This window comes from Hemiscyllium ocellatum, chromosome 15 (assembly GCF_020745735.1).
Source record: "Hemiscyllium ocellatum isolate sHemOce1 chromosome 15, sHemOce1.pat.X.cur, whole genome shotgun sequence".
In the NCBI taxonomy this organism is placed as follows: Eukaryota; Metazoa; Chordata; class Chondrichthyes; order Orectolobiformes; family Hemiscylliidae; genus Hemiscyllium; species Hemiscyllium ocellatum.
This window is the reverse complement of record NC_083415.1, coordinates 3,478,099-3,498,864: the sequence shown is the minus strand read 5'-3', so window position 1 is coordinate 3,498,864 and position 20,766 is coordinate 3,478,099. Positions and strand designations below refer to the sequence as shown.

At 44.4% G+C, this 20,766-nt stretch overlaps 1 protein-coding gene across 1 annotated transcript in view; it reads right to left on the bottom strand.

Annotated features, from left to right (window-relative positions):
* Nucleotides 1–15,328: 15,328 nt before the first annotated feature.
* pigt (phosphatidylinositol glycan anchor biosynthesis, class T) overlaps nucleotides 15,329–20,766 on the bottom strand; it is a 34,936-nt gene continuing 29,498 nt past the window's right edge. Inside the window, exons 11-12 of the mRNA XM_060836244.1 lie at nucleotides 17,928–18,011; nucleotides 15,329–17,011 (exon numbers count right to left, since the gene is read on the bottom strand). Coding sequence (XP_060692227.1) covers nucleotides 16,762–17,011; nucleotides 17,928–18,011 — 334 coding nt within the window. The 3' untranslated portion in view covers nucleotides 15,329–16,761. The remainder of the gene's footprint in view (nucleotides 17,012–17,927; nucleotides 18,012–20,766) is intronic.

Below are 20,766 nucleotides of genomic sequence, written 5' to 3'. Positions count from 1 at the left end.
ATAGCTGATCCATTTGTATTGGGATCACACAGCTGCTTATGCTGTTTGCCATACAAGTAGTCCTGTTTGGTGGCTTCACCAGATTGACTCCTCATTTGTAGGTATGCCCGATGCTGCTCCTGAATGCTCTTCTGCACTCTCCAGTGAACCAGTGTTGATCTCCCTAACCACCACATAATATTTTACAGACGAGGTGCCTCAGTCCTCCGAGAATTTCTTGCACATGTGCAGATGCAATTTCACTCCTGCCTCCAGACAGGTCTCAGGAGAAGTCACACATGTCTCAGGGCTGCACTGCCGACGGAATATACAACCACATCTCTGGCCGATGACAGGCGTTCTAGTGCACAAGCTATTAAATACTTTTGATATGCAGTCACTGTCAAAATGTCAATATGCAAACACAGCAGGGAATTGGTGTACATTAAATTTATACAAATTACAATGAAATAACTGGCGAGGTGCCATAGTGGCAAGCACTGCTGCCTCATAGCACCAGAGACCCGGGTTCAATTCCTGCCTCAGGCGACTGACTGTGTGGAGTTTGCACATTCTCCCCGTGTCTGCGTGGGTTTCCTCCCACAGTCCAAACCTGTGCAGGTTAGGTGAATTGGCCATGGTAAATTGCACGTAGTGTTAGATGTAGGGGTAAATTTAGGGGAATGGGTCTGGGTGGTTGCACTTCGGAGGGTTGGTGTGGACTTTAGTGCCGAAGGGCCTGTTTCCACACTGTAAGTAATCTGATCAGATAACCAGTTTCACTGATTTTGGATAGGGGCTAAATGTTGATTGAGACTTTATGTAATGAGACAGAGTTGCAAATTCATGAACAAACTTCAATAAAACTGGTAAATGGTTATGAAGGAATGCTAGCAGAATTTAATGACTTAAATGTAAAACTGTCAAATGAAATTACTTTAAAAGGTAAAGACAAAGCTCTTCGCTAAATATGTATAAGAGAACATTCTTAATTAGTCTACCTCTAATCCGAAGGTGCTGCATCTGGTCCTAGGGTTTGAAGTGAGACACGTGGAATGTGTTTCAGAGTAATGGTGATCATAATGTAATCAGGTTTAAAGTGGCTATGGAAAGGAACAAAGAAAAATCAACAATTAAGATATTGATCTGCAAGACAGCTGATTTCAATGAGGTGAACAATGGTCTCGTACAAATGGACTGACTACAAAAAATGGCCAAGAAATGCTAGTGTCTTCAGGTTGAAGACATCATGTATTGGGGATGAAGGATTTTAGGCTTAGGGAGAGACTGTCGAGGCTAGGATTGCTTTCTTTAGAATAGGAAAGGTTAATAAAGGATTTAACAGATATTGAAGACAAGGGAGTTTTTGTTGGTCAGCAGTGAGAAACTGTTTCCATTGGCAAGTGGGTCAGCAATCAAAGGTCATAGATTTAGTGTTACTAGCAGGGTAGGGATGTGGCGGTATAATGGTGTGGTTACTGGACTAGTAATCCAGGTGAGTGGTGTGATGACCTAGATTCAGATCCCACTTTTAAACTAAAATTTTCGAATTGAATCCCATGCGGGAATTGATAGTCGCAAGTGGTATGTTCTTGCTATGGCCAGGCAGTAAGTTCTTCCAAATACACCCATGGCAGGCACAAAGTAAAGGATATTCTCCTGATTAGTCAGAACCAGTACAACAGCCTTCCCTCAGGCACAGCTTCTTACCATAGTCTGTATTCATTAGCAAACATCACGTTGATGGGCCATCACAAGAAGAGGCCTCATTGTATTATCGTGAGATTTTTAACCCAGCCCAACTAATAGTCTGGGGACTCAAGTTCAAATCCTGCCTCAGCAAAAAATGAAATTTGAATTTGACTTAATTCCAGAATCATTAATCGACTGAAGACCATGGAACCATTGTTAGGGGAAAAACAAAACCATCTCGTTCACTAACGTCCTTTACAGATGGAAACCTTCCATCCTCACCAGGTCCGGCTTACATGTGACTACAGACCCAGCACTACGGTTGGCTCTCAACTCAATTGTATCAATCCCTAGGAGGTCACAAGCAAGAAATTAAACCAGACAGACAATCTCACATCAACCTCGACACCAGATATGACAACAGCAAAAAACAGCCCTGCTGACTCTACACCGTCATTCTTACTAATACAGAATCACAGAATACCCACAGTGCAGACAGATACCACTCAGCTTATTGAGTCTGCACTAACCATCCAAAGAGCATCGCACATAGACTCACCCCAGGCTCGTAAATCCAATATGTATCACCTAACCTGCACCTCCCTGGACACCATGGGGCAATTTCCAATGGCCAAGCAGCCTAAAGTGCGCAAGGTTGGACTGTGGGAGGAAACCAGAGCAGCTGGAGGAAAACCATACAGACACGGGAAAAACAGGCAAAATCCACATAGGAACCCAAGGCTGAAATGTAATCTGTGTCCCTGGCACTGTGAAACAGCAGTGTTAACCACTGGAATCTAATCTGGGACACTGGCACTGTGAAACAGCAGTGCTAACCACTGGAGTCTAATCTGGGACACTGGCACTGTGAGACAGCAGTGCTAACCACTGGAATCTAACCTGGGTCCCTGGCACTGTGAAACAGCAGTGCTAACCACTGGAATCTAATCTGGAACACTGGCACTGTGAAACAGCAGTGTTAACCACTGGAATCTAATCTGGGACACTGGCACTGTGAAACAGCAGTGCTAACCAGTGGAGTCTAATCTGGGACACTGGCACGGTGAGACAGCAGTGCTAACCACTGGAATCTAACCTGGGTCCCTGGCACTGTGAAACAGCAGTGCTAACCACTGGAATCTAATCTGGGACACTGGCACTGTGAGACAGCAGTGCTAACCACTGGAATCTAATCTGTGTCCCTGGCACTGTGAAACAGCAGTGCTAACCACTGGAATCTAATCTGGGACACTGGCACTGTGAAACAGCAGTGTTAACCACTGGAATCTAATCTGGGACACTGGCACTGTGAAACAGCAGTGTTAACCACTGGAATCTAATCTGGGACACTGGCACTGTGAAACAGCAGTGCTAACCACTGGAGTCTAATCTGGGACACTGGCACTGTGAAACAGCAGTGCTAGCCACTGGAGTCTAATCTGGGACACTGGCACTGTGAGACAGCAGTGCTATCCACTGGAATCTAATCTGGGACACTGGCACTGTGAGACAGCAGTGCTAACCACTGGAATCTAATCTGGGACACTGGCACTGTGAAACAGCAGTGCTAACCACTGGAGTCTAATCTGGGACACTGGCACTCTGAAACAGCAGTGCTAGCCACTGGAGTCTAATCTGGGACACTGGCACTGTGAGACAGCAGTGCTAACCACTGGAGTCTAATCTGGGACACTGGCACTGTGAGACAGCAGTGCTAACCACAGGAGTCTAATCTGGGACACTGGCACTGTGAAACAGCAGTGCTAACCACTGGAGTCTAATCAGGGACACTGGCACTGTGAAACAGCAGTGCTAACCACTGGAGTCTAATCTGGGACACTGGCACTGTCAAACAGCAGTGCTAACCACTGGAGTCTAATCTGGGACACTGGCACTGTGAGACAGCAGTGCTAACCACTGGAATCTAATCTGGAACACTGGCACTGTGAAACAGCAGTGCTAACCACTGGAGTCTAATCAGGGACACTGGCACTGTGAAACAGCAGTGCTAACCACTGGAGTCTAATCTGGGACACTGGCACTGTGAGACAGCAGTGCTAACCACTGGAGTCTAATCTGGGACACTGTCACTGTGAAACAGCAGTGCTAACCACTGGAATCTAATCTGTGTCCCTGGCACTGTGAAACAGCAGTGCTAACCACTGGAATCTAATCTGGGACACTGGCACTGTGAAACAGCAGTGTTAACCACTGGAATCTAATCTGGGACACTGGCACTGTGAAACAGCAGTGCTAACCACTGGAGTCTAATCTGGGACACTGGCACTGTGAAACAGCAGTGCTAGCCACTGGAGTCTAATCTGGTACACTGGCACTGTGAGACAGCAGTGCTAACCACTGGAATCTAATCTGGGACACTGGCACTGTGAAACAGCAGTGCTAACCACTGGAGTCTAATCTGGGACACTGGCACTGTGAAACAGCAGTGCTAGCCACTGGAGTCTAATCTGGGACACTGGCACTGTGAGACAGCAGTGCTAACCACTGGAGTCTAATCTGGGACACTGGCACTGTGAGACAGCAGTGCTAACCACAGGAGTCTAATCAGGGACACTGGCACTGTGAAACAGCAGTGCTAACCACTGGAGTCTAATCTGGGACACTGGCACTGTCAAACAGCAGTGCTAACCACTGGAGTCTAATCTGGGACACTGGCACTGTGAGACAGTAGTGCTAACCACTGGAATCTAATCTGGAACACTGGCACTGTGAAACAGCAGTGCTAACCACTGGAGTCTAATCAGGGACACTGGCACTGTGAGACAGCAGTGCTAACCACTGGAGTCTAATCTGGGACACTGTCACTGTGAGACAGCAGTGCTAACCACTGGAATCTAATCTGGAACACTGGCACTGTGAAACAGCAGTGCTAACCACTGGAGTCTAATCTGGGACACTGGCACTGTGAAACAGCAGTGCTAACCACTGGAGTCTAATCTGGGACACTGGCACTGTCAAACAGCAGTGCTAACCACTGGAGTCTAATCTGGAACACTGGCACTGTGAGACAGCAGTGCTAACCACAGGAGTCTAATCTGGGACACTGGCACTGTGAAACAGCAGTGCTAACCACTGGAGTCTAATCAGGGACACTGGCACTGTGAAACAGCAGTGCTAACCACTGGAGTCTAATCTGGGACACTGGCACTGTCAAACAGCAGTGCTAACCACTGGAGTCTAATCTGGGACACTGGCACTGTGAGACAGCAGTGCTAACCACTGGAATCTAATCTGTGTCCCTGGCACTGTGAAACAGCAGTGCTAACCACTGGAGTCTAATCAGGGACACTGGCACTGTGAAACAGCAGTGCTAACCACTGGAGTCTAATCTGGGACACTGGCACTGTGAGACAGCAGTGCTAACCACTGGAGTCTAATCTGGGACACTGGCACTGTGAAACAGCAGTGCTAACCACTGTGCCTCCAAGCCACAATTCTGGGAGCTAGTACCAAAACTGGGAAAGCTGTCTTGTGCAGTCTTTAAGCAACAGCTTGAGTCAGTCATACGCATAGAGTCATGCATTACAGATAATGTCAGACACCACCATCACCATCCTGCGATACAGAGCATTATAGCGCAGTACAGACCTTTCAACCTTTGATGTTGCACTGCCCTACAAATCCAATCTGAAGCCCAACTAGCCTATACTATTCCATATATCACCCATATGTCTATCCAATGATCATTTAAATGCCCTTAAAGGTGGTGAGTCTACTACTGTTGCAGACAGGGATTTCCACACCCCTACTACTCTGAGTAAAGAACCTACCTCTGACATCTGTCCTATATCTGTCATCCCTCAATTCAAATCTATGTACTCTCCATCACCATCTGAGGAAAAAGGCTCTCACTGTCCACCCAAATTAAACCTCTGATCATCTTGTAAGTCTCAATTAAGTCACCTCTCAGTCTTCTTCTCTCTAACGAAAACAGCCACAAGTCCCTCAGCCTTTCCTCATAAGACCTTCCCTCCGTACTAGGCAACATCCTGGTAAATCTCCTTTCCAAAGTTTCAACATCCTTCCTATTATGTGGTAACCAGAACTATATGCCATCCTAGGCGAAAGTGAGGACTGCAGATGCCGGAGATCAGAGTCAAGATTAGAGTGGTGCTGGAAAAGCACAGCAGGTCAGGCAGCACCTGAGGACCAGGAAAATCGATGTTTCGGGCAAAAGTCCTGCATCAGGACACCCTGAAGGGCTTTTGCCCAAAACATTGATTTTCCTGCTCCTCGAATGCTTGCCTGACCTATATGCAATACTCCCAAGTGCAGCCAGACCAAGAGTTTTGTACAGCTGCAGCATGACCTCATGGCTCCAAAACTCAATCCTTCTACCAATAAAAGCTAACACACCATATGCCTTCTTAACACCCCTATCAACCTGGGTGGCAACTTGCAGGTATCTCTGTATATGGACACCGAGATCTCACTCCTCATCCACACTACCAAGAATCTTACTATTAGCCCAGTACTGTATTTCTGTTACTCCTTCCAAAGTGAATCACCTCACACATTTCCACAATAAACTCCATTTGCCATCTCTCAGCCCTGCTCTGCAGCTTATCTATGTCCCTCTGTAACCTGCAACATCCTTCTGCACTACCCACAACTCCACCGAATTTAGAGACATCCACAAATTTACTAACCCATCCTTCTAAGCCCTCATCCAGAGCATTGATAAAAATTGACAAATAGCAGTGGACCAAAAACAGACCCTTGTGGTACACAAGTAGTAACTGAACTCCGGGTTAACAGTTCCCATTAACCACATTCTCTATCTTCTTTCTGCTAGCTACTGGTTAGCAAGGTTAGATCTCATGGAATACAGGGAGAACTAGCCATTTGGATACAGAACTGGCTCAAAGATAAAAGTCAGAGGGTGGTGGTGGAGGGTTGTTTTTCAGACTGGAGGCCTGTGACCAGTGGAGTGCCACAAGGATCGGTGCTGGGTCCACTACTTTTTGTCATTTATATAAATGATTTAGATGTGAGTATAAGAGGGACAGTTAGTAAGTTTGCAGATGACACCAAAATTGGAGGTGTAGTGGACGGCGAAGAAGGTTACCTCAGAGTACAACAGGATCTTGATCAGATGGGCCGATGAGCTGAGGAGTAGCAGATGGAGTTTAATTCAGATAAATGTGAGGTGCTGCATTTTGGGAAAGCAAATCTTCGCAGGATTTATACACTTAATGGTGAAGTCCTAGAGAGTGTTGTTGAACAAAGAGACTTTGGAGTGCAGGTTCATAGCTCCTTGAAAGTGGAGTCATAGGTAGATAGGATAGTGAAGGTGGTGTTTGGTATGCTTTCCTTTATTGGTACAGGAGTTGGGAGGTCATGTTGTCGTTGTACAGGTTACTCGTTAGGCCACTGTTGGAATACTGCGTGCAATTCTGGTCTCCTTCCTATTGGAAAGATGTTGTGAAACTTGAAAGGGTTCAGAAAAGATTTCCAAGGCTGTTGCCAGGGTTGGAGGAATTGAGCTATAGGGAGAGGCTGAATAGGCTGGGGTTGTTTTCCCTGGAGCGTCAGAGGCTGAGGGGTGACCTTATGGAGGTTTACAGAATTATGAGGGGCATGGATAGGGTGAATAGACAAAGTATTTTCCCTGGGGTGGGGGAGTCACTAGGGCTGAAATTTGCAAAAGCAACAAATTGTGGTGAACAGACAGATCCAGAAGCAGAGACTCGACTCTAGAACTAGAGGACATAGGTTTGGGTTAGAGGGGAAAGATATAAAAGAGACCTAAGGGGCAACTTTTTCACGCAGAGGGTGGTATGTGTATGAAATGAGCTGCCAAAGGAAGTGGTGGAGGCTGGTACAATTGCAACATTTAAAAGGCATTTGGATGAGTATTATGAATAGGAAGGGTTTAGAGGGATGTGGGCCGGGTGCTGACAGGTGGGACTAGATTGGGTTGGAATATCTGGTCGGCATGGATGGGTTGGATCGAAGGGTCTGTTTCCATGCTGTACATCTCTATGACTCTAAATCACCCTCAATCCAATGTGTCCATATTTTGTGCAATAGCCTACCATGGATAACCTTATCAAATGCTTTACTGATCTCCATATACACCACAAGAACCGCTTTACCTTCATCGACCTATTTGGTCACCTTCTCAAAGAACTCAATAAGGTTTGTGAGGTATGACCTATCCTTCACAAAACCTAGTTGACTATTCCCAATCAAATTATTCCTTTCTAGATGATTATAAATCTTCTCTCTTATAATCCATTCCAACACTTTATCCACAACTGAAGTAAGGCTCACTGGTCTTTAATTACCAGGGTTATCTCTACTCACCTTCTTGAACAAGGGTCTATAATCTCATCCGTGGTGTTGCAGGAAATCCTCAGATAAATTCCATCTGGCCCAGGGGACGTATCTATTTTCAAAATTGCTAACACCTCCTCCTTATGATCTTCAATCCCATTAGTCTGGTAGCCTTTATCTCAGTATTCTCCTCAACAACATTGTCTTTGTCTACTGTGAATATTTGCTAATAGCATCTCTCCTATCTCCTTGGATTCCACGCAACATTTCCCACTATTGTTCTTGACTGGCCCTAATCTTTCTCTACTGAACCCCGACCTCAAATTCACCTGGAAAAGCAACTACACTGGCACCACCCCCCCACCTTTTCCTCCGCTACATCGATGACTGTTTCGGCGCTGCCTCATGCTCCCACGAGGAGGTTGAACAGTTCATCCGCTTTACCAACACCTTCCACCCCAACCTCAAATTCACCTGGACTGTCTCAGACTCCTCCCTCCCCTTCCTAGACTTTTCCATTTCTATCTCGGGCGACCGAATCAACACAGACATCTATTATAAACCGACTGACTCCCACAGCTACCTAGACTACACCTCCTCCCACCCTGCCCCCTGTAAAAACGCCATCCCATATTCCCAATTCCTTCGTCTCCGCCGCATTTGCTCCCAGGAGGACCAGTTCCAACACCGCACAGCCCAGATGGCCTCCTTCTTCAAGGACCGCAGATTCCCCCCAGACATGATTGACGATGCCCTCCACCGCATCTCCTCCACTTCCCGCTCCTCCGCCCTTGAGCCCGGCCCCTCCAACCGCCACCAGGACAGAACCCCACTAGTTCTCACCTACCACCCCACCAACCTCCGTATACAGCGTATCGTCCGCAGTCATTTCTGCCACCTCCAAACCGACCCCACCACGAGGGATATATTTCCCTCCCCTCCCCTATCAGCATTCCGAAAAGACCACTCCCTCCATGACTCCCTCGTCAGGTCCACACCCCCCACCAACCCAACCTCCACTCCCAGCACATTCCCCTGCAACCGCAAGAAATGCAAAACTTGCGCCCACACCTCCTCCCTTACTTCTCTCCAAGGCCCCAAGGGATCCTTCCATATCCACCACAAATTCACCTGCACCTCCACACACATCATCTATTGCATCCGCTGCACCCGATGTGGCCTCCTCTATATTGGGGAGACAGGCCGCCTACTTGCGGAACGCTTCAAAGAACACCTCTGGCACACCCGGACCAACCAAAACAACCAACCCAACCACCCTTTAACTCCCCCTCCCACTCCACCAAGGACATGCAGGTCCTTGGACTCCTCCATCGCCAGAACATAACGACACGACGGTTGGAGGAAGAGCGCCTCATCTTCCGCCTGGGAACCCTCCAACCACAAGGGATGAACTCGGATATCTCCAGTTTCCTCATTTCCCCTCCCCCCACCTTGTCTTAGTCGATTCCCTCAGCACCGCCCTCCTAACCTGCAATCTTCTTCCCGACCTCTCCGCCCCCACCCCACTCCGGCCTATCACCCTCACCTTAACCTCCTTCCACCTATCACATCTCCATCGCCCTCCCCCAAGTCCCTCCTCCCTACCTTTTATCAAATGGCCACAACATCGAAATCCCAGGTACCAACCCATGCTTCAAATTGACCCACCTTATTCCGGATTCTCCTGGCATTGAAGCAGACACACTTCAAACCACCTTCCTGCTTTCCAGTACACTCTTGCGATCTTGAAATCTCATTTACGACCTCCCTACTCTCAACATCCTGCATACTGCAGCTACAACTCAGATTCCAATCCCCCTGCTGAGTTAGCTTAAACCTGGGAGGAGACACAGCAACCTCAAGTCTCTTGTTCGAACAGAACCTCCTATCTGTCCCCCTAACTATGGAGTCCCCAACGACTAATGCTTTGTTCCTCTGCCTCCTTCCCTTCTGAGCATCAGGAACAGACTCTGTGCCAGAGGCCTGTTCCCCCATGGCTTACCCCTGGTAAGATCCTCCCCACCCCCCAACAGTATCCAAAACAGGTGGAGTTGTTGTTAAGAGGAACAGTCACAGGGAATCCCTGCACTGTCTGCCAGTTCTCTTTCTGTTCCCTGAGTGTAACCCATCTACCTTTTTCTGGGATCTGAGGTGTGACTACCTCTGTGACTCTTCTCAATTACCCCCCTCTGCCTCCTGAACGATCCAAAGTCCATCAAGCTCCAGTTCCCTAATGTGCTTTCCGAGGAGGTGGATTTGGCTGTACTTCGCGCAGATGAAGTCAGTGGGGACACTAGTAGTGACCGAGGAGAAAGTGAGGACTGCAGATGCTGGAGATCAGAGCTGAAAATGTGTTGCTGGAAAAGCGCAGCAGGTCAGGCAGCATCCAAGGAACAGGAGAATCGACATTTCGGGCATGAGGCCTTCTTCAAGAATGTGATTCTTGAAGAAGGGCTCATGCCTGAAACGTCGATTCTCCTGCTCCTTGGATGCTGCCTGACCTGCTGTGCTTTTCCAGCAACACATTTTCAACAGTAGTTGTGACCCTTACCTCCCACATTCTACAAGAGGAGCATTTAACTTCCCTGACATCCTGTCTGGCTAGACTATGTCTGCAGCGGGGGTAAGGGAACCAATACGAAGAAAAACATACTTGATATCATCTTTAACAATTTTCCAGCTATAGATACATCTGTCTGTGGCAGTGTCAGTAAGAGGGACTACCATACAGTCCTTGAGGAGAAGTCCAGCCTTCACATTGAGAATATCCTCCATCGTGTTGTGTGGCACTATCACTGCGCTAAATAGGAAAGACCTCGAACAGATCTAGCAACTCAAGACTAGACATTCACCAAGCGCAGTGGGCAATCAACAGCAGCAGAATTGTAACTCCAGCTGAATTTGCAACCCCACAGTCTGGCACACTCAACCATTACCATCAAACCATGGGATCAACCTTCATTCAATGGAGAGTGCAGGAGGGCATGCTGGGAGCAGCACCAGACATATCTAAAAATGAGACATCAACCTGGTGAAATCACCAAACAGGACTACATATGTGCCAAACAGCACAAGCTGCAATGATTGACAGAGCAGGTCTAAGCTCTGTAGACCTGCTACATCCAGTCACAAATGGTGGTAGACAATTGAACAACTTCCTAGAGGAAGTTACTCCACAAATATCCCCACCTTCAATGATTGAAGATCCCAACACATTATTGTAAAAGATAAGGCTAAAGCATTGGCAACCATCTTCAGCCAGAAGTGCCAAATGGATGATCCACCTTGACATCCTCCAGTAGTCCCCAACATTACAGATACCAATCTCCAGCCAATTTGATCCACTCCATGTGATAGCAAGAAATGGTTGGAGATACTGGATGCTGCAAAGGCTATGGGCCTTGACAACTTCCTGGCAATAGCAACAAAGACCTGCACCCCAGAACTTGCCACTCCCCTAGTCAAGCTCTCCCAGTCCAGTTACAACACCAGCATCTATCCTACAATGTGAAAATTTGCCCAGGTACGTTCTGTACACAAAATGCAAGACAAATCCAACCTGCCCAATTAAGGCCACATCAATCTACTCTCGATCATCAGTAAATTGATGGAAGGTATCAGCAACAATGCTATCAAGCAACAATTGCTCAGCCTCTGGATTGCCTCCAATGCCAGCATATCTTTCTTCAGTAAAGAGGCTCAAAACTGCTCACAGTATTCAAGCTGCAGTCTGACTATAGCTTTTGCACTAGAATAAACACAAACAGAAATTGCTTGAGTAACTCAGCAGGTTTGCCAGTAATTCTGTTTCCTCTCCAGAGATAATGTTTGAAGACCAGGGACCTTTCTTCAGGACTGACAGTAGCATGGAGAAGGTATTTAAACAGATGATAAAAATTTGAGATGGGCAGGGATGGTTATGATGGGTGGGTAAGTGGAGATGTAGCCCAAAGACAGGGACTGGGTGGACAGATTATTAGGAATGACAGTAAGCAAGTAGTGGAGGACATTTAAGAACGTATTTGCTCCATACTCCCATCTATACTGATAGCTTATCAAATTTTCAACAAACTCAACTGTACACAGTCAGATTTTTCTTTCACAATGAAAGAAGTGGAAAGAGGAAAAAAAGGAGGCAGGCTATGTATTTATATGGCACATTTTATGATTTTAGGACATCCCAAAATGTTTCACAACTAGTAAAATACAACTAAAGTCACTGTTCAAACATAGGGAATGTGGCAGCCAAATGTACACCACAGTCCCAAAAATAGCAATGCAATAAGAAACAAAATACCTGCCTTAAGAACAGAACTTTATCTTAAAATTTTTACAGAAGAAATCGCATTGTGGTTTAGATCCTGAAAGTCAGGAAACATTAGTTTTGTCCAGGAAAAAGGAGGAAAAAGCCCACATTGACTGCAGGAAAGTGGACAACTCAGAAAAACATTTAGATCATTAAGCGGATTTACACTATTGCAAAGCAACACACTTTAAGAGACTGGAAACAGTAAATTACCACAAAACAGCTAATTTATACAAGTCAAAACTCTTTTTAAAGAGTTTAACAGTATTAGAGCAATACAGTTTTGAAAAGACTTACAACAAAGAAAGCACCATACAGACTCTAGCATACGATACAGGTGCAGAAATTCAAAACAGAGTTTTTGAATGCAAGAATATAAGCTTAAAGAACAAAAGATTACAAGCAGTATTGAAATGTTATAGTTTTAAAAAGGTTTTTATAACATTAACAATTAAGATCATTGAGGAGTGGAGATTTAAGTTCAGACACAAAAAATACTGAACACACAAGGCGGGATATCTTAGAGGCACTGCCTCAAAATTAAACACTGAAGCTGAGCAAGTTAACACGATGACTTCAGTGGTGGAAAACTGTGAATGTGAACCCTTAAAATAGAACGTATTACAAACCAAATTATTGGTGGATTTTTAAACAAAATTTTGTCAGATTCCAAAGAAGATTTAACCTTGGAGAAAGCTATTTAAATTGGGCTGGAAGCAGAAACCAGAAAAAACTCTCAGACAGATCCTCAGAGGAAAAGAAAACAACTCTACTTCAAGAGGATGACAGAATAGCTTGTTCCATGATGGACATCCACAAGATTAAAACACCTCCAGATGATGTTGTTAGACAACTGCTGAGTTACCAGGGAAAAGCTTTTCTGTGGCAGATTTACAGGGTAATTTCTCAATGACAAGATATAAAGGAAGAACATCCTCTTCAAGGGATAAACAATCCTCCCGGGAAGAAAGAATCCATGGATCAAAATCTCAGTCAACTATCCTCAAGTGGAAGACCTATCATTCTTCTGAGTCTGAAGAGATCTGGAGAGATAATTTGGGGGAGATGGAGTATTAGTGAATGCAAAATCATTACAGGGCAAGTGCCGTATCCATGGATTCAGTTAGCCGCAGTCTGAATGTATTACATGGAACATTCCAGAACCAGGGACCAGGAAGCTGCCAGGGAGGTGTGTTTCCCATTTAAATGAATGAGTTTATCATCATCACAGTTTCGGGCATCTGCGATAGGTCTTGGAACGTATCTCTCGTGGGTACAGGGGGACAACCTATTGTATAATGGTTAACTATGGGCTGGAGATGTTGTATAAGGTTCGAAAGGAGTTGATATGATTAGCTCATGCCCACGTTCTCCACTTAATCCTTATTTTCTGTGCTACATTGAACTTGACTCAATCTGATGATCTCTCAGTTTTTGGGTGGATGAAGTAGAGGTGTGTACACACACCTGTAGAGAACAGAGTTATTCTATACATCTCCCAAAGGTCCTAATACTTAATCCTGACTAGCAATGCCAGCTGTACTATCTTGTTAATTAAGATAAATGCCTTTTCTGTAAAGGCTTTTCAAAAGTCTATCCTCTGCCAATGATAAACAGGCCCTGGACACAATATACGGAAATGAAAGTTTGCGGCAGCTAACTATCCCAAACACCTCTTATCCTACACCAGATGCTATCAGAGGTGGCTGAAAATGTTCAGGTACTAACAGTGGCAGTAGCGCTGATTGAAATTCAATGCCCAATACAACAACCCTCTTTGGACTTACACCCCTATCATAATCAGAGACCAAAAAGTATGACCAGCAAAATGCAAGGCACAAAAGCAGGCCATTGGCACATCGAGTCTCCATGTGCAAAGCTTGTAGTTTCTGAGACACATTCCGAGTGAAAAAAGGAACAGAGTTGGGAAACAAAACTTCTGGGGAGACTGAACCAGCATTAAATCATATTTTTAAAAAACCTTTCACCAACCAGTCCACACCGACACTCCCTGAAGAGTAACCCACCCAAACCCATTTCCCCTGAATACACCTAATCCTATGGGCAATTTAACATGGCCAATTCACCTGTCCTGCACATCTTTCGATTATGGGAGGAAACCCACGCAGACAAGGGGAGAATGTGCAAACTCCACACAGACAATCACCCAAGGCGATAATTGAACCTGGGACCCTGGTGCTGTGAGGCAGCAGTGCTAACCACTGAGCCACTGTGCTAGATCCCAAAGCAATACACAAGCAAATTCACAATTATAGCAGCCATTTTGTGTTAGCTGCATTCAACACAGTCTGGATGCCATGGATCCAACAAAGATTCTAACAATGTGTGCCATGTTTTGGGAAAGACAACTTGGAACTTGAATTGGTTATTGTTCAAAACTGTTCAACTGGCGATCAGGCTATCATGAAAGGAAGGAAATTAAATTCTTCATAAAGGAAACAATGTTTGCCACCCCGTTTAATGACCTGTACGCTAAGTAGACTGCTGAGCACAAGATATACAGTTTATACATGTCCACAGTTTTCCTGTTCATTTTGAAAATGCAGATTTTGGGTTTCAGTGATAAGGAAGGCACCCAAGATAGTATTTTTAGTGCTTGTTTTGTTTGACAGGTATGGTAAAAATTCCTGTTAAAACCTCTTACCCATCAACCACAGTTTTCAAACTTTGCCTCACTTTCCAACAATGCACTATGGTGCATTTCTTACTTAACAATAACTACATAAATGCAAGGTGCTGTTGTTGTGCATTGTATTCCTGGAAGGCCTGTCTTTCTGAACCATATTACACTTTTAAAAGAAATCAATCCTGACATTTTGCTTAGGTTTTCACAACGGTTGATGCTCATTTAGGAAATGAATCACTTTAAACTCATAATCCCCAAAGACTATAATTATCTATTTGGCTCCCCTCAATTTGCGTATCTCGCAATAATTTTCACAGGCAGTTTACTAATGATAGTGGTAGCCATCAAATTTGATGGCCTTAATAAAAACAACTCTGAAAAATAAACCGAGACAGTAGCAGGAAGAGGAAGAGAGCTGATAAATTTTATTTATGCATTAACTCATCATAAAGTATATTTGGGGAGACATATGTCTGTTCATGATAATCATCTCAAATCCAGTTACTCAGCACAGAACAAAAGATACTGAATGATAAAAATTACAGTAACTTCAGCGAGGACAGTAGTTTTACCACTGTTATAGCCGTTCTGGGGGAACTGTAATCCATGTCAGATCTCAGCAACAGCTATTTTAAAGATAAAATTTCACATCCATTACAGAACTTACTTCACTGTAGTTTGAAAACTAGTAGCTTGAAGGAGCCCGAGATGAGAAAAGAGGAGATTGAATTCCTTGGAACAAGAAATTAGACCTGGAGAATGAGCTCCTCCCCAGCAGGTCAGGAGCTTGTTGCTGGGCCTGGAGACAGGGTTATTTCAAGCTAGAGAAGTGCAGAGTTGAAGTCTGGAGTCTGTTACAAGATGCAGGAAGATTGGGAATTGAAGGAATTGAAGTGTAGATCAGAGCTGAAAGTCAGTGTTTTTTTCTGGAATGGGAGCCTCCCCTTGCTCGAATTGGAGGTCAGACAGTGAAATGGAGGTCCATAAATGAGCTCTACATATGCTCCTCAGCAAATGGGAGATTTAAGCTTCGTAACCCTTTCAGGAGTTTGGTGTCAGTGAAAAAAATTCAATCCAATCTTAAAACATCGTCGTCATCAAGGTCATTGTTTAAACAAAGGACTCAAAGTTAACTGTTGCTCTGAATTGCATGCCTGTTTCAAGCTCATCAGTTGCGAGACAGGGAGCTCTCTGTTACAGTGTGATTGACTCTATGGTGGTATCTGCTGTCAGGTTGCCCAGTCATTAATTTAAATCAGAGTGAGACCAATAGGACAAAACAGTGTGGTGGGGAGTGGGGCTAGCACAGGGAAACCAGGTTGTGCACACCAGGAAATGATGGGTCAAAACTTATTACACACCAGTGACATTCATTTGTAAATCTGACCCCTAAAATGAATTAGTAGAGTTAAAATGGTACATACAGGAGATTAAAGCCATTCTACATGACACCAGATTAAGGTAACTCCGAGCAATGCAAGCACACCACATGTCCCAATTTACCACTTTGCAGTGGCTTTTACTTTCCCAGTCCACAGACAAAATTCTGTCCATTTCACTCATGCTACTAATCTTCAACAGACTTTGCCAACACTCTATAACAAACAGGTCGACCTGCTTAATACAGTAGGTTGCACAGCATATCAAAGATTTCCAGATCCTCGTCTGCAAGTTCAGGGAACATCACGTTGGGCTGGAGAGGATCATCAGTTCTTAATTCATCCAAAGTTAAAACTGCAGTAAAGACATTATTGTTAAAAGGCAGTTTGCCCAGCCCAGGAGCAGCCACTGGTTTGGTAGTGGTTTTCCAGCCCCTGTTTTAGTTAATGTGACTATTTCAGATGGGTGGGACTCCACGCAATCTGCGAATCACATTAGCAATCTTCTTCGCTACCCCACCGCTGGGCTCAACGATCTGGAAGGTCCTTGTGAGGAGATTGTAGAAGGAGCCGTAACCAACTGCCACCACAGTACAGGTGAGGCAAATGACATTGTAAGGCATGCTGAAATCAGGCGTGGGCAAATTCACCAGCAAGGCCTCAGTATACAGTCTGACAAAGTAAACTGAGGCATCAACGGATGTAAACCTGCAACAAAAATGTACATTTCACAGGTGATAAGAAATGATCCCTTCAAAACTAACAGTCTACAAGTGATCTGTACATTATCTCCAGAGTTGCTGTAATATTTATGAAAAAGTATCAACATATTCTGGACTTTTGTAGGAGCAAAGGAAACCTGAGGGGAAGTCCCCTCACTCCAGATGCTGTTTGTCATTATACATGCAAAGCTGTCTTTAAAGGAAACAGGAACAAAGCCAGCGTGACACCAGCAAGGCCAGTTCTCACTGTTCATCCCTAATTGCCCTCAAATTGAGTGGCTTATTTGGCCATTTTCAGAGGGCAGCTATGAGCCAGCATCACTGTCAGTCTGGAGTTATATGCTGACCAAATTGAGTAAAGTCACTAGTAAAACAGTGGGGATTTTATCACAATTCATGGTCACAGTCACAGAGATTAATTTTCACTTCCAGATTTCTGATTGAAATGTAAATTTCCCCAGCTGCTTTTTTTATACTTGTCCCGAAAGCATTAACCTGGGCGACTGGATCACTAACCCTTTGTTAAAGGGGCAAGAGAGATTATACATTGCTATAACTTAGCAACTGAATCATGTATTGTATTACAGAATACAATGAGACTATTTTTATAAAACGGTGTATTCTCTAAACTCCCATAAGGAACATCTCAGGAGTGTTTATACTGAAGACAAATCAGCTCTGTGACATGTTGTTAAACTCCCCCAAACCCCCACAGCAAACTCCCCCCGGGCTCACAGCAACCAGCTCACTGCTACTTTTTTCCCCAACACTCGAACCCCAACACTTGTGCTTTGAAACTTTATTTTTAAAAAAGCTCCTCATTGCTCACAAGATCTCTTTTTCAACTGGACAGAGGCAAGAAGCACAAGGATCATAAAACAATTTGAATCCCTTATACTTACAGTCTGGTGAAAAGAGGTGTGAGTTTAGTGGTGTTCATTTCCATGTTTATTCTGCTTGGCACCAGAGCACTCAGCACAGAGGAGCTACAAAGAACAGAAGCCAGTAAGTAAGAGGGAACACAGCATTGATATAGTCAGCACAATGTGTCCTATTTAATTGCTACCCTGTCTTGCCCCTTTAAATTACTGTTCAAGTATTCCATACTAAGTAAGTTTAGCTGCATTTATACCACTGAAGTTAGAAATTAGTAAATCAGTTGCCAATGTCAGGCTCCAGCTCAGGACAATGAGACAGAATACTCAGTTGTCTTTGATTTAAGCACTTTTATCTGTAACACTGTGTGATGCATAGAATGCAACAAACACAAACTAGACATGAGACTTCTAATCATTCAAGGAGAGCACATGTATCAACAATCACTGCCAATGGGAGGACACACTGCCACATACCAACTATGTCACAAATTATCAAGGGCCTTACTCAGCAATTGAATGAGTCAAATGACATTTTTATTGCAGAGAATTCCAGATTTTATTCTGACTCCGGATTAGAGAATAAGGGTCAAAACTGCCAAATTCAGGGAAAAGAAAAGTTGCCTTTTCTTCCACATAGATTTGTCATTCCTAAAGCAGGTAGATATAGATGATTTTTATTTGGCAGCACTGGAAGGAACCCATTAGACTTGACTCAACTGGAGGACGTTCTGTGCTTTGGTTGTATTTAGACAGATGCTCCTGGGGTTTGGAAATTATGTAGTAGCAATTCTAAAGTTTGAAAACACATGGAAGAGAGTGAAGGGAAAGCCTGAAGCTTAGCAGAACTGGAAGGGACAATTGAAACAAAGGTCCCTAGCAGCACCTTCCAACCCAGGACCTCTAACACCCAGGTGGACAAAGGTAGCAGACTTATGTGAACTGCAAGCCATACACCATATCGACTGGGGACTGTATCTCCATTCCTTGACTGGCATTGTATCAGTATCCTGAACTCTCTTACCAACACATCCTATATGTACACCCGATGAACTGCAGTAGTTCGAGGATTCGGCTCATTACCATCTTTAGAAGGGCAACTAGGGATGAACAACAGGTGCTGGCCTTACCAACATTGCACGAGAGAATATTTTTTAAAAAATGAGTTTTGACTCACTGGTGCCTTTTGCATTCTGGCAGTATCAAAACAGAGTGAGCAGTAGTTGTAGAAAAACAGATTGTGTCTTGGTACATATCTTCGCAAATTTTAAATTCAGGATTTTGCAATTAGCTTCTGAATATGTCTATGTTGCTCTGTTTCTCTCTCACTTATATACATACATCATTAATTAGAAGGCTTATGTTTCCTAATTATCTACAAATTGCAGGTGAAGATAAACAAAGTCTGTTTGCTTGGGAAGCTGACAAGACTCAGTTCATCCAAAAGCTCAACACTGCAGATGCTGAAGGTCTGAAATAAAAGCAGGAAATACAGGAGAAACTCAGCAGGTCTGGCAATATTTGTAGAGAGAGAAACAATTAACATTCAGAGTCTGATACAATTGGTCTTCCGTTTTATTTTCTTTAGTTCATTTTCACTTTTTTTTTATTTGGAAAAGAATGGACTTGAAAGTCAGAGCCAGCCACAATGAACACCAAGGTATAAGTTTGCAGTATGCAAATAATGCATCCTCCAGATTTAGCTAACCGTAGAGCACTCGGCAAGGTTCAAGCAGTATTTGCTGACTATACATTGGGCAGACAGCCTTTCTATTCTTAATGGAAGTGTGTCCCTCCTAAAGGGAAGGTCACTGAATTATAGAAGACTGCTGCAGGATTTTATTGCAGGGAAGGGAACACCAAGGCACAGGGCTCCGTCTCTTTTGATGTGGAACTCTGTAGTAGAAATGAAAAGCAGAAACACACCATGGCTCTGCAAGTAGTCAGAAGCCCTCAAGGCACCGTGGATATACCTAAACAGCATGAAGTGCATGAACTCAAGAAGGCAGTTGCTCATAACCACTTTCTCAAGAAACGGGCAACAAACACTGGTTATGCCAGCAATGCCCACATCTATAAAATATAATTTTTAAAAAAGAACCATCTTCAGAAGGGATCGGAGGCAGGTAGCCAAAAAGATCAGTTACTGCTGTCTGACTCCATCATTCATTTAATTACAGGATCATAGAATGGTTTCAGCACAACAGACCATTGAACTCAGGATGCCTTTCCAAGAATAACTTGGCTGGTCTCACTCCCAGGCCTTCTTCACACAACTCTGTAAACTTTCTCTTTCCAACTGTTTATCAAATTCTTTTTGAAATGATTGCAAGTGGGTTGTCATGGTCAGTGAATGCACCTTCATGTGATATTTCACATTCATCAGCCTTCTACCACTCAGTGCACCATGATGCCACCACTAAGCCAGCAGCAGGCTCTAATAACCGGCACATGCCGAATATCCAGACACCAAATTTCGTTCTTTCGGTGATGGAACCTTCACACACGGCTTCCACATACCTCCAGCTATTCAGTTGTGACATTCTTAGCAGTGTAGAGGAAGAGGGATCTTGGGGTCCAGATCCATAGATCCCTCAAAGGTGCCACCCAAACTGATGGGGTTGTTAAGGCGGCATATGGTGTGTTGGCTTTCATTAACAGGGGATTGAGTCGAAGAGCTGCGGGGTTATGGTGCGGCTCTATAGAGCCCTGGTTAGACCACACTTAGATTATTGTGTTCAGCTCTGGTTGCCTCATTATTGTAAGGATGTGGAAGCTTTACAGAGGGTGCAGAGGAGATTTACCAGGATGCTACCTGGACTGGAGGACATTGTCTTATGAGAAAAGTATTGAGGGAGCTAGGGCT